The sequence below is a fragment of the Cydia fagiglandana genome, chromosome 16, assembly GCF_963556715.1.
Source record: "Cydia fagiglandana chromosome 16, ilCydFagi1.1, whole genome shotgun sequence".
Classification (NCBI taxonomy): domain Eukaryota; kingdom Metazoa; phylum Arthropoda; class Insecta; order Lepidoptera; family Tortricidae; genus Cydia; species Cydia fagiglandana.
In genome coordinates this window covers 8,277,130-8,292,268 of record NC_085947.1, presented here as the reverse complement: position 1 = coordinate 8,292,268, position 15,139 = coordinate 8,277,130, and the positions used below count along the sequence as shown (strand labels likewise).

The window sequence follows — 15,139 nt, the reverse complement described above, 5'->3', positions numbered from 1 at the left end:
GGTTTTTTGTTATATAAAGAGGTCGGGGACATCAAATTTACAAAAAGAAAGTGTTACATTTCACATGTAATATTTTTTTTTACATATCATACGTTAAATTACATTTAAATACAATTATTATATTTTAGTCTCAAGTAATTGTTGGATTTATCGATTTTGCTCGCTCAGTACAAATTGCGGATCGGTCGTGCGACAAATCCGACTTCTCATCTCTCAGAATACAATGACATACTTCAACGAAAATGTGTTAGTGTGCGTGTTGTGACACTAGTCACTCGTCCGTACACAAAAAGAGATCGAGGTTTGCAAGAGTTGTCTTTGACGTGTGTCATTTTCTATGTATTTGTGTCGTCATTACAGATTGGATTTTGTATGTAAGTGTGTGAGAAATGCGACTGTGTGCACCTTTCCCCACGCGAAAAATGGCAGAAAGATTTGTACGGCGAGATATCGCTTGGGCCCCTCCCTTCCGACATGTCGGAAGCCGGTGTTGCTCGAAGATTATTTCAAATAACAAATTGCACCTTACAGCTAATGCCAAAGCGGCACAAATTGGAACACATTAACAACATAAAGCATTTTTAACATTATTTATAGCAATACAATATACAGCTAAGACACATGTATTCATTATGGTATGGTACTCTTAGGCATCTCTCTTTCTAACATCCTCTTGCATTCCATCGTCACTCGCCCCATCGCACTCACAAATAAATCGCACTGCGGCTGTGCCTCGAGCAGGGAGTTGAGCAGCGCGTGCGCGCGTATAAGTAGATACCTATATTGTATCATTTTCATGCTATTAACAATACGAGTATTAACGCAATATACGAAGGTTAATTAGCTTATTTGCCAGATCCGATGATTGATATTAATACCGTTCGTAGGTATAAATATCAATTAGGTTAATTAATGAAATATTTTTAATCTCATATTTAGTTAATGTTTTCGTGTATTATGACTTATGACTGCGCCTTATCAATTGAGTTATGTGTTCATACTGCTGAATGTGAAAGCAAATCAATTGCTTACGTATATTTTAATAAAGCTGAGGTACCAATTATAAGTTTAGCAATGAATTATTGATTAAAAACCGGGCAAGTGCGAGTCGGACTCGCGCACGAAGGGTTCCGTACCATAAAGCAAAAACAAAAAACGGAAAAAAATGCAAAAAGAAAACGGTCACCCATCCAAGTACTGACCACTGCCGACGTTGCTTAACTTTGGTCAAAAATCACGTTTGTTGTATGGGAGCCCCATTTAAATCTTTATTTTATTCTGTTTTTAGTATTTGTTGTTATAGCGGCAACAGAAATACATCATCTGTGAAAATTTTAACTGTCTAGCTATCACGGTTCGTGAGTTACAGCCTGGTGACAGACGGACGGACGGACAGCGAAGTCTTAGTAATAGGGTCCCGTTTTACCCTTTGGGTACGGAACCCTAGAAAAACAACACACTAGCTCGTAAAAGCTCTCTTTGTACTTACATTCAAAAATAGATAAAGAAAGTTGCATTTTATCCACATGTGTAGCAAACTGGCAAAGTAATCATCTGGTGCAAATTTGGTTTAGTCATGTTGGCAGATAGAATAGAATAGATTATTCTCGAGTTGTTGTGGTGAATAATTTTGTGTTTCTCTCCGGAGCAAAATTTATTGTTTAACCATTCGTGCCTTGACCGGCTCAATATTCCACTTGAGTCGGAGTCGGAGTCTTTCGCTTGCTCGAATATTGTTAATGTCAACAAAAAAAAAACCGGGCAAGTGCGAGTCGGACTCGCGCACGAAGGGTTCCGTACCATAAAGCAAAAAAAAAAACGGAAAAAATGCAAAAAGAAAACGGTCACCCATCCAAGTACTGACCCCGCCCGACGTTGCTTAACTTTGGTCAAAAATCACGTTTGTTGTATGGGAGCCCCACTTAAATCTTTATTTTATTCTGTTTTTAGTATTTGTTGTTATAGCGGCAACAGAAATACATCATCTGTGAAAATTTCAACTGTCTAGCTATCACGGTTCGTGAGATACAGCCTGTTGACAGACGGACGGACGGACGGACGGACGGACAGACGGACGGACAGCGAAGTCTTAGTAATAGGGTCCCGTTTTACCCTTTGGGTACGGAACCCTAAAAACAACCGGACAAGTGCGAGCAGAACTGCGTAGGGGTGCGTACATTTTAGTATATGTTATAGCGGCAACAGAAATACATAGTCTGTGAAAATTTTAACTGTCTAGCTAACCATTCATGAGGTACAGCCTGGTGACAGACAGACAGATAGACGGACATACGGACAGTGGAGTCTTAGTAGGTAATAGGGTCCCGTTTTTACCCTTTAGGTACGGAACCCTAAAAAGGACCTGACCCACTTTATTACGTAACAATGCCAGTCGATTAAGGCTCATTTAGACAGTGCGAGAATTCGCATTCAAGTTTCATTACATTACGGTATTTGATTGGTCGGCTCAATTGGATGTAATCAATAGTCCTCAATGTAACTCAAATCGCATACGAGTTCGCGCGCCGTCTAAATCAGCCCTTAGGCTTTTAACACAGACAAAACATCCTCCAGACTGAGCACAGTCGCGCTACCCCCTCTGCCACGCATACGGTATTTTACTCCATGTTCGAGCCGAAAGTGTCTTTGTGTGCCGTGTCTTTGAATGGACCAATCACGTCACGGGACTTCGCTCACCTCGTCCCGCACACCCCCGCATTTTCGGCATCATCGGTTGTATGAAATAATTGCTCTAAACTTGGTCTAGAGGATTCCTAAGTCTATGGCTTTTAATAATGTATACCTAAATACCTCTAGGTATTCACAGTTTCCCGAGAATTTTGAGAAAAGAAACCTAGGCTAGTTTGAGATTAAGTACCTACTGAGTCAGTAGTACTGACGTAACAGGTACGGGAAGATGAATCAATTGGGCACTAAAAAAATATCTATACTCTGTATCTTTAGGTATTTAAATAAAAGTAAACAAAATCTACCCTCACATGGCTCGTAAAGCGAGTTGAGGATAGATGAAAACATCACACGATCAAATAATGTTGGTTAAAGTCAGGTCGTTCATTGATCCAGGCGGTTTTGTAATTGGTCGGTTAACCAATGAATGTTAGTAACTACCCGAAAATGTACAAATGGTTTGTTTACTTTTATTTAAATACCTACCTAAAGATACAGACTATAGGCAATATCACAGGCAGTATGTTATTGTATACCTACGTAAACAACTTGAGCCGCATGACTTGATTTGACATTATTTTTAGTACATTTCGCTCGTATCTTTTGCTAACATTACGACACACACAACGTAATACGCACGAGATCAAATTGAATTGAGAAAGTTGGAATACCGATGCTGGTCCTTGTTGAATACGATATTTTATACCCGACCTCGCACAGTCGCACGAGGAACACATTTTATGCATTTCGCAATAAAGTTCAATAAGCTAATGGGCGAGTATTCTAACTATGGTGTTCATCAGTTCCGGGTGAAATATGTCACTATTTTATTTCGGTAGTGCACTAAAGGTGACAGTCCATTTCCAACGACAGCTGCACTACTGTTCATTTTACTATGGAAATTGACGCGTTCAGTACCAGTAGTGCAGCGGCGGTCAGAAATGGAATGTTACCATAAGAGTGACGTAGAGGCTTGGTAAAGTAAAACCTAACTAACGTCTGTGACATAGGTCCACGGTACCACAAAAAATGGTTCCACTCACGTGATCGGTGCAGTGTTTTGTTTATCGACAATCGACAATGATGACTTTTCAATACAAAACTGTATCGATTAAGTGCGACTTGGACTCGAGTTCAGAGTAATGAAAGTATGATGTTGAAAACTTAAGTATGATTCCCAATTTCCCACCGAACGGGCGGACGGGAAACGGGCGGTGCATTTCACATTTGTATGGCCGCAAGCCTGTCGGCTGCTCGCGGACGCGATCGGCTCCGAACGCATGCCATCGCTTTTGCCATACATAATATAACATAACACATTGAAAATGCGCGCCGGCGCGGCCAGACTCCAGCCGGTCGGTGGGTATCGTACATTAGCCGAATAATTGCCCTAACCCAGGAATGCGAAACTCCTGACTTCGGCCAAACTCGGCTCCGCTCGGCTCCGCATTGCTTCGAGCAATTATTAGGGTTGACACAACTTGACGTCCCTTTGCGTGCACGAACACAGATAAGATAATGGATTGAATTTTGACAACCCTAAATAGCGCCATATATTAGAAAGGGACAGCATGAATCTACCTTGAACCGCTGTCAAACTTCGGTTTTGTAGGAAGTTTCCTTTCCGTACGGTAGAATTATTCATTCTGTGCCTAACCGTGGTTCCTGTTGTTCGCAGGCAGCTCGAGTGGGTCGCCGGGCGCGCGCGCCGGCCGGCGATCTTCACTGGCGCTCACGCCCGAGGACGAGCCCCTAGTCGACGTCACCGTAAGTACGCGTCTTCTCTTCACTATCTCTTATCTCTGACAGGTGCGATTCGTTTTAAATATCTTGTAGTCGTACTTCTACAAGTACCTACCTACATACGTCATTTATGTAGCTCTAAACTGCCAATACATGCTTATGCAGCATTATTCCGGCTGTTTGCGTAGAGTCGCGTGTGCAAATAACGATATGTCAGCTGTCATATTGCTTGCGTTGTGCGCCCTACGCCTGCTTATTACGTTGCGAAGCGATCATTGCTGCATACGCAACTAGTGTGGTTAAACTTTAATTTACTGGACTCGGGCATTTACCTTACGGATGCGTTTATCACTACCTAACAATATCTCAATAGTACCTAGTAGTAGTTCTTACTATGGGCCTAATAATAAAATGTGTTCATATCATAACATAACACGCCGATTTTCTCGTATTTACGCAACTCCAGAGCTGAGCGGTGAATGGGTAAACCTTATAAGTCCTGTCTCAGCATCTATCCCATCCATGTATTCTGAGGTTCACGGGTTTCACTTATTTTCCTCAGCAAATCGAGAATTCTATTATACACCGTGAAATTTTAGTGGTTGTTTCCACGCGGCAGGGCGATTTGCTATCGGTAGTACTTTCGAATTATAATAGACAAATTTATAAATAAACTGTTTTCCAAAAAAAAAATTACAAAAAAAAAATAACCTAAACTCGAACAAGCGAAAAACAATAGTAACACACTAAAACCACAGGGCGGACACGCCATACATCGAAAATCATTTGCGTTTATATGTGTGCACGGCACGTCTGTACACGCGTCATTGTGTGAGTAAGTGGCTTAGGGCTGACTCGTGCGGCGCGCGGGGAAGGCGAAGCCGAGGTTTGCCGAGGCCGGCCGAAGGACACGACGAGCGGCCCGCTGCGTTGCATAATTCGACCGAAATACGTAAAAAACAAAATATAGGTTTATGTTTAACAAAATATAGGTTTATGTTTAACAAAATATAGGTTTATGTTTTATTTCGCTCCAATTGTTGAATTGGCTTTGTCAGTTTATAGTCCTGCACGTAATTGGACTTTCAACACGCCATTATTAAATGTACCTTATTGTTGATGCCTATTGATTATTTTATATAACATACATAATTATTTCTTCAATTCTTAAAATTAAATTAAAAATCAAACGCGAATGTCCCGCGACCAACAAGTTCTTTTTTGTGAAAAGAGTGTTAAACTAAAAATAAAACATTTACGAAGAATATCTGTGTAGAAGGTCTAGTTACCTTAGGTACTTTAAATATTAAACACATAACATTCACAAATTCAACGAACGGGTTTTAATTCATATGATATTATTATTTTTACGCAAAAGTATAGCCTTATTTACTGATACATATTTCTTATCTTTGGAAAACTATATTATTATTCATTTCTACAATAAGTAGGTATCCGTACTACCCGTACATCGCACAATACACCGGCATTTTGAACGTTGCGTCATCGCGTCGCGGCGTCGCTAGCCGAACTGAGCGTACGTCAGGAGTCCGTCAGAACTCAGTCGCGGGGCGAGGTAATCCGAGTCGGGGCGGGGCGGTGCGTGTCCGTTCTGTATGATAATACTATTACTTATTCTGTGCTAAAACTGCAAGTCGACGACAGTTCCCGATATTGTAAACAGATAAACAAATAAACAAGCACATGTTACTTTTTTAAACTGTGTAACAGGCTAGAGTCATATTTCAGTGGCTAGAGTGCTTTACTGTTTGACAACTGAAATAAAACCTTTTTATTAGTTTGATGATTGCCATTACGTTGTGTCAACTTTGGTAAATCGAATAATTACATCCTCTTTGCTTATTAAACTAATGTGATAACAGATCCTGTCAATGTCATCACTGCTATTTCTAGTAAAATGGATCGACATTACGAATATTCTAATTTAGAGTACGTCGCGATGGTGCAGCTGTACGCTAGAGCTAACTACGACTCCCACGCCGCCCGGCGACTTTACGCGGAACCGGACCATTTACAGTCGCTGCGTCTTCGGGGGATTTTAAACCCCCAAGTTCCACACGGACGAACAATTGTCGCCGCAACACAGCGGCTGCTTAACCACGGGCAGTTTCAAACGCCACCACATGCACAGGGCAGAGGTGATTGTGTATTGAACGTGGCGGATTGCAGTTCGAACAATTATTGCGGTATCGGGAAGTTTAAGTGTTTGTTTAAGTTTTTGATCATTAAAAGCTTGATCCAAGGGAACACCCAAATATTCCGAAATACGTTTTTCCGACTTTCATAACCTCGATTTTCATAATCCCGATTTTTTACATGACCGAAATATCGAAATTACGACTTTGAAAACCACGAAAGAACAAAATCACGACTGTGTTATTTCCGAAAACTTAAAATCCGATTTTCATATGGACGAAAGCTTAAAATTCCGATTTAGAAAAAATCCGAAAATATTTTTCTCGAATTTGTCTATTCCGAAAAATCATTGACCGATCGGAAATAAAGTAATTCGGTATTCAGAAATTCGATCTTTTGTGAATTCGGAATAATGAAATTCGTGATTTTCAAAATAAGATTTAAACGCACTTTTTTAAGTCTCACTAACCAAAATCCGAATCGGAGCACCCCACATCCACGTCGTCTTGTCTGTCCTACACCTAGAGTGTATGTAAAAAGATAGAGGCGCGGAGGGGAAGCACGCCCGCTGTAGCAAAGCGCAGAGCAGCCGAAGCGGCTGAGGCGAGCATTAGTGCCTGCGCTTTACTACGCAAGGGCCAAGAGGCTGCTATGCCCGCAGCGCCGGAGCAGTTGCGGAGCAACTGTTGCCAGAAAAGTGGCTCAGGTTAGGTTAGAACTACAACCCGACGAAATCAAACTGTTGCCAGAAAAGTGGGTTAGGTTAGGTTAGAACTGCGACCTCACGAAAACAAACTGTTGCCAGAAAAGTGGGTTAGGTTAAGTTAAAACTGCATCCCCCAAGAAAACGAACTGTTGTCTGTAAAGTGGGTTAGATTAGGTTAGAACTGCAACCCCCAAGAAAACGAACTGTTGCCAGAAAAGAGAGTTAGGTTAGGTTAGAACTGCGACCTTTACAGAAACCAACTGCTACTGGAAAATTGGGTTAGGTTAGGTTAGAACTGCGACCTTTACAGAAACCAACTGCTAATAGAAAAGTGGGTTAGGTTAGGTTAGAACTGCGACCTTTACAGAAACCAACTGCTACTAGAAAAATGGGTAAGTTTAGAACTGCGACCTTTACAGAAACCAACTGCTACTGGCAAAGTGGGTTAGGTTAGGTTAGAACTGCGACCTTTACAGAAACCAACCGTTGCTAGAAAAGTGGGTTCGGTTAGGTTAGAACTGCGACCTTCACAGAAACCAACTGCTACTAGAAAAATGGGTAAGTTCAGAACTGCGACCTTTACAGAAACCAACTGCTACTGGAAAAGTGGGTTAGGTTAGGTTAGAACTGCTGCCTTTACAGAAACCAACTGTTGCTAGAAAAGTGGGTTAGGTTAGGTTAGAACTGCGACCTTCACAGAAACCAACTGCTACTAGAAAAATCGGTTAGGTTAGGTTAAAACTGCGACCTTTACAGAAACCAACTGCTCCTGGAAAAGTGGGTTAAGTTAGGTTAGAACTGCGACCTTTACAGGAACCAACCGTTGCTAGGAAAGTGGGTTAGGTTAGGTTAGAATTGTGACCTTCACAGAAACCAACTGCTACTAGAAAAGTGGGTTAGGTTAGGTTAGAACTGCGACCTTCACGGAAGCCAACTGCTACTGGAAAAATGTGTTAGGTTAGGTTAGAACTGTGACCTTTACAGAAACCAGCTGCTACTAGAAAAATGGGTTGGGTTATGTTAGAACTGCGACCTTTACAGAAACTAACCGCTACTAGAAAAGCGGGTTAGGTTAGAACTGTAACCCCCCACAGAAAAGTGTTTTTAGAAACAGAACTAACTACATACACAATTATGTAGAAACATACATAATACATAATTATGTTGAAAAATTGTGTTTGTGAGTAACTCTTATAATACATATTATGTAAAATAGGAAATTTTAAAAGGCATTTCTGCTTACTTTAACGACGTAGGTATCATTATTTATTATGAACAAATTCGGAATTTCGTTATTCGGAATTTAAAAAATCGGAATCACGTCAAATTGGAATTCAAAATTTCGGAATAATGACAATTCGGAATTCGTGATTTCAACAATCGTAAATGTTAAATTCGGTATTTTTTACGATCGGAATTGTAATATTCGGAATTATGTGGTTCGGAATTTTAAAAAATCGGCGGTTTTGCTATTCGGAAATATAAAACTTCGTGATTTTCATCGTTCGGTAATTACGACATTCGGAATTATGATGGATCGAGCATTTAAAAATCGGAATAATAAAATTCGATATTCTAAAATTCGGCATAAAATATTTCGGAATCGTGTAGTGTACCCTTGATCCAAACTTGTTATGTTTCCTTTTAAGGATCTGCAAACTAACTGCACGTAAAATGTGTGAAGGAAAAACAAATGGAACTACTTTTACTAATTACTAAGACTTCACTGTCCGTCCGTCCGTCCGTCCGTCTGTCTGTCACCAGGCTGTATCTCACGAACCGTGATAGCTAGACAGTTGAAATTTTCACAGATGATGTATTTCTGTTGCCGCTATAACAACAAATACTAAAAACCGAATAAAATAAAGATTTAAGTGGGGCTCCCATACAGCAAACGTGATTTTTGACCAAAGTTAAGCAACGTCGGGCGTGGTCAGTACTTGGATGGGTGACCGTTTTCTTTTTGCATTTTTTTCCGTTTTTTTTTTCCTTTATGGTACGGAACCCTTCGTGCTCGAGTCCGACTCGCACTTGCCCGGTTTTTAGGTTATTTTGTTTCATTCACTCAAAAGAATTAGGTAGGTACTATACTGGTGTTAGGTCACTTTCGAGTTTCGTTCGACACATTTATAAATATGGCATTTCTTAACATTATTTAAAAAAAAGATTACACATCGACTGTATATCGATAGCAGAATCATTTCGTTGCGGGAAAACAACCACTAAAATTTCACGGTGTATAAGCGCATTCAAACATCAAATTATGACGTTGTTGTGTAAACAAATAAAGTAGGTACTTATTCTATTTGAAGTTTTGGAGGCCACAACGGAGATGGAATTGAAATATCGAAAAATAAACCCATTCTTTTTAATGTCATTATTCAGGGAGCAAATCAGGAAGGTATTATTCCACTATCCACTTAACCTTCGAACGGCTTAATTTAGCAATTCTGCAGAATGGAGCAGCGGCCGGATGTTTTGTCGGAGCTTAGCTTATAGTATGTAAGCTATAAGCTTTGGATACTAAGTAGGGTACTATTTACATGAAAGAACTAGTTTATTCATGAATGAGGAAATAACATGTGAAAGACTAAGAGCTAGCCCCGGATGATGGTCAAAGGTTTCAAAAGCAACAATATCTGTCTAGTTATACTATCCTTATTACGGGATCCTGGCACCTGGCCGGTGGAGGTCAGAGAATACAGGCCACTTAAAGGATGCAAGTTATAGAATTCTAGGTTTGAATCCTGGTCTAGTTTCGTTGTTTTTGAAATTGTTTACCATTTCAGTATTTAAATAGTCCCTTTAAATATAAAAGCAAAAGTCGATAAAAAAAGTGTAATAAATAAGTTCATGACTTGTATTTAAAGACCAGGAGTACGTCAACACGTATTTACATGTGTTTATTTTACTGGAGTCAGTTATGTAACGCTGCCATACATGACCCAAAAAATTTTTATTAAGCTATGAGCTTCATCACATCTGATATTTGAGTAATTCTAAGCATTTCTAGCCTAGGGTGGGGGGGGGGTGGGGTACAAAGACGGCCGCCACCCGTCATCTTTAAAAAAAATCTATTCTGATCTTGGTGGATACTAGGGCAAGTTTGGTATCATTTTCGTATAAACCAAAGATGTAGAATTCATTGCTGATATTTGTTTTTTTTCAGTTTCATAGTAATTTTACAAGAAAAACGTAAAAAGGTGAAAAATTTGGTTGGAGATTTTTGCTACCCGGAGCCGAAACTACAAATGATAGAAAGTTGAAATTTGCACACTAGATTACATTTATAAAGTGTACAAGAGATAAGAAGCGATTTTGAGAAATTCAACCCCTAAGGGGGTTAAAAAGGGGATGAAAGTTTGTATGGGGTTCAAGTCTTATTTTAAGCTAGGAATTTGAAACTTCGTAAAACGATATATTATTAAAATAAAAGAAAACTAATTTCAGCGTTTTTGAAAATTCATCCCCTAAGGTGGTGAAAAAGGGGTTGAAAGTTTGTATGGATATCAAAAAAATTTTCGAACGCGGGACTTGAATCTTTGTATTTGGGGATATTATTAAAAGACAGGAAAAGTAATTTCAGCGTTTTGTAAAATTCATCCCCTAACAGGGTTAAAAAGGTGTTGAAAGTTTGAATCCATTACAAATCCGAGTAGACACACATTTCTTATTGGCTCCCAGGCTTGAAATGCTTAGAATTACTCAAGGAACATATGTGATGAAGCTCATAGCTTAATAAAAAATTTTTGGGTCAACTTTATAACTGCTTCCGCTATTTTACTTATCGCCTTTATAGTACATTGTTTATTTATCTGACAAATAAGTATAGAAATGATCATAAGTCTAAACCTAAATTAGCCTGAGGCATTGTTCCCAGGACACTGGCCGCTCGCCTTTATTAAATACTCTTATAAGTTAAAATTATTTAAAAATAATTTAGTTATTAACTAACTTAGAAGGTATCTTGTCTATTATCTAGGTTAACAGGGCCGATTGTGATAACTGATTCAAAATACTTCGGCATACTGATGAAAATCAATGATTAAATTATTTTAATCAGCGGGGCTCTGATTGATAATGTGGGTGTTATATTCTTATCACGACTATCAGACATTAAGACAATCGTTATTATGAATGGTTGTACTAGTCTTTCTTGGAGTCCGCCATTACGCAAACGTTTGGTGGCGCGTCAATTTATAATTAGTTATTTCTTTAATGTGCAAAGCATAAACATGAAAATGTGTACAAAATGTGACATGTGACATGTGTTAAAATAGGATATCTGTGAATGAGTTGCAAAAAGTGTAATAGTTGTATCACAACGTGACCGGAATAGTTGAACTAGTGATACCTCTGTCACCAGTCCAATTTATCAAATGGTTGATCGACTAGCGCCATGACGTTTTAACTTTGATTGAGTCATTGAAAGTGATTTGATTTAACAGTCTACTTAGGTATAATAAGTACCTATAGATACGTTTTCCGCTATCGAAATCGTACTATTATATGTAGTTCGTCAATCACGAAATCACAGTATTATCGGATAGTAAGCGGATTAAGTATTATAATACTTCCCGTGGATAATCCTCGGAAGCCTCGTCAGTAAACCAGCATCATTTGTACGATAAACAGTATGGCAAATAACGTGGATAAGACTCGCACTAACCAAGTTCAAGTTGAAAATCAAGAAGAACAACAAGAAAAGAACTTGGGATGTTGGGCGAAATTCAAAAGCTTATTTGAAGACAGGGGGTTTGATTTGGAATACGAATACCGCTCTCCTGCGCTGCACGCTTTCGAAACTGGACGTCACTCTGATGGTTTCAGACGCGTCACTGAAAGACGGCTTTCTTCCGAGGAGAAACGGAAAGCTTTTCAAGAAAAAGTGGCACATTTCGAAGAAGAGGAGAACGTTGACAATTTTTATGACCAATTTGCTAGTAGCGATAATTCGTTAGAAATTACCGAATCACAGAAGAGACACTCGAAGTACAGAAATCGGGTGTCCATTAGGCCCAGTATTTTCTTGACGAATATACAAGAAGAAACAAATAGTATTAAAGACTCTGAAGTGGATGAGTCAGAAGATGAATTAGAAGAGGTAAGTAATTTTCAAATCTACAACTGAGTTTTGAGACGGAATTTTTGGTTCAAGATTAAGTATATTTCATAACTTAATCAAATCCAAATTCCAAATGAGGTCTCGTCCCCCAATACCATTTTGAGGCCTACGGTGTCGAGACACTGGGGCCGTGGAGTCCAAGCGCACATGTTCTTTTTAAAGAACTGTCGAAAAGCTGGTCGATACTACCGGTGGCCAGAGAGCTGGCAGCTTTCTCTCGCAGCGCATTAATATTGCCATTCAGCGAGGGAATGCTGCCAGCATCTTCGGCCCAATGCCGCGGGGCCCTTTTTAGATCTATTTTAATTTAGATTTGTTTAGTTTTTAATCTTATTGATGTTACTAATTAGACTGTATTATCAAATCCAATAGGCACATTTTTTTGTCAAACAGCAGCCAGGCAATATAAACGAAACGTAGTCTACCTGCAGAACACGACTTGACTAATTAGGTTAGGACCGTGACCTCAAAAATGTGACTTGTCCGACAACGGGAGACGAGAAAATCGTGCGGTTCGAAAATACGATAAATCCACTGATTTAATTTTGTTCACTGAAGTTAAATCGTTTTCGATTCCGTTGTTCATTAGGGGCACATTGTCTGAATTACAAAGTGGGATTAAGTAAAGCTTGTCACAGAGAGAGCAGTTAGATGTAATACCCATATTTTACGTGATTCACTCTATTTAGTAACCAAAACATTCACGTTACAGATTTTAAGATAATGTGTCACGTGTATGAGCACATTTGAGCGGTTATACCGGGATTTCGGATACCTATTAATATTGTTTGTTTTAATCAAAACCCCGCAATAATATAAAATAATAAAGAATGTATTGATTTAGTTATTGTGTTACGAAACCACATAGGCGGGTATTTCTCAGAGAATTTAATTGCCACGACTCTTTTCATAATTTTTTATGGGTAGCGGTAATTAGACCGGTAACATTTTTTTGAGAATGATCCAGGTATTGAAAGAGCTGCCATGACGCATTTTATTTATTTTTTATTTCTCGTAAATCGTAAGTTAGGTCATTTGAAATATGAATGTGAAAGTAAAATTCAAAACACAAAAATAATACACAATACATATAAGCACGTTATACCTACCGCTACTGTTGACGCCGACTTTACCTAGTAGGTAATTATTACAGTTCATGTACTATTTTACAAGCTTTTATTTACTTTCACCTGGCCCCAATTCCACATCGGTGACAGGTGCGACGAATTGTAAAATCACTATTGCTGACGTCACAGGCATCCATGGGCTACGATTACCACTTACCATCGGGCGGGCCGTATTAATTCCTGTTTGCCACCATCATTGTATTATTTAAAAAACTTTATTATATCGGAAAAAAACAGATATTTCTCCTGCGAAGTTTCTGACAATTGTCAAAGATTTAGAAGAATTGTAGGTAATTCTTGACAGGTAATGAGTTATATGTCGGAATTTCGTGACAATTGTAGTGTTTCTTGTGACAATTGTCATAAACTTAGCAAGAGAAATATCTGTTTTTTTCTGATATCATGAAGTTTTTTTTGATAATACAATGATGGTGGCAGACAGGAATACGGCCCGCCCGATGGTAAGCGGTAACCGTAGTTCATGGATGCCTGTGACGTCAGCAACAGTGATTTTACAATTCGTTGCACCTGTCACGTTGGTGAAACAGGGGCCTGACCTGTCTGTAATCAAATCTTGCAAGTTAAATTTGATCCACTTCCCGGTTTCCGATTGAGCTGAAATTTTGCATACATATTACGTAAGTCGTAAGTGACAATGCAATATAATGGTGTCATTGAGCTGATCTGATCTGATCTGACATAGGAACTCATGTGATAAAACAACGAAACCTTATTGTGTTTGGGGTTTTTAGAATTGTCTCGATGAGTATTAGTTGCCTGTGGGAAGAAAAGTACAGTCAGCGATAAAAGCTTGTACCAAAAATGAAACTTTTGCCAAAAAACTTATTATAAAGGAGAATTCTAATGTTCACACTCTACGCCATATTTTATGTTTAATCTTATCCTCTAACCGTATTTCGATTCATGAAGTTAGTTCAATCTAGAATAAAAAACGGTATTAAGTCTATTTATTGTAAAACGATACTCGGACAAAGCCTACTGATTTACCTGGCATGGTTCCACACAATACCTTGACCTGAAAGAATTAATCTATTGTACTATATGGAGCAGGAATGCTGCACAATGTATGCAAATATCTGATATTGAAAGAAAATCTGAACATCCAATCTCACCGGTAGCGTTGTGGGAGGCCGGAATCGATATTTTTTCTTTGTTCAAAACCACTAGTCACATCGTAATACGAACAAGGCGATACCGCAAAAACAGGAAACTGACTGGGTATGTTAAATATATGTACATATACGAGCCCCGATGCAGTGGAGTGAAGTTTGTCTAGTTAATACACAAATCCTTCTTCCTCACGTTATCCCGGCATTTCGCCACGGCTCATGAGAGCCTGGGGTCCGCTTGACAACTAATCCCATGATTTGACGTAGGCACTAGTTTTTACGAAAGCGACTGCCATCTGACCTTCCAACCCAGAGGGTAAACTAGGCCTTATTGGAATTAGTCCGGTTTCCTCACGATGTTTTCCTTCACCGAAAAGCGACTCGCACTTGGTCGGTCTAGTTAATACACAAATATTTTTTTAAATACTTATGTAGATCAAACGCCTTAGTAATGGGATCCATA

At 39.2% G+C, this 15,139-nt stretch overlaps 1 protein-coding gene across 1 annotated transcript in view; it reads left to right on the top strand.

Annotated features, from left to right (window-relative positions):
• Positions 1 to 11,911: 11,911 nt before the first annotated feature.
• LOC134671901 (high affinity cAMP-specific and IBMX-insensitive 3',5'-cyclic phosphodiesterase 8-like) overlaps positions 11,912 to 15,139 on the top strand; it is a 114,813-nt gene continuing 111,585 nt past the window's right edge. The window contains exon 1 of the mRNA XM_063529761.1: positions 11,912 to 12,398. Coding sequence (XP_063385831.1) covers positions 11,931 to 12,398 — 468 coding nt within the window. The 5' untranslated portion in view covers positions 11,912 to 11,930. The remainder of the gene's footprint in view (positions 12,399 to 15,139) is intronic.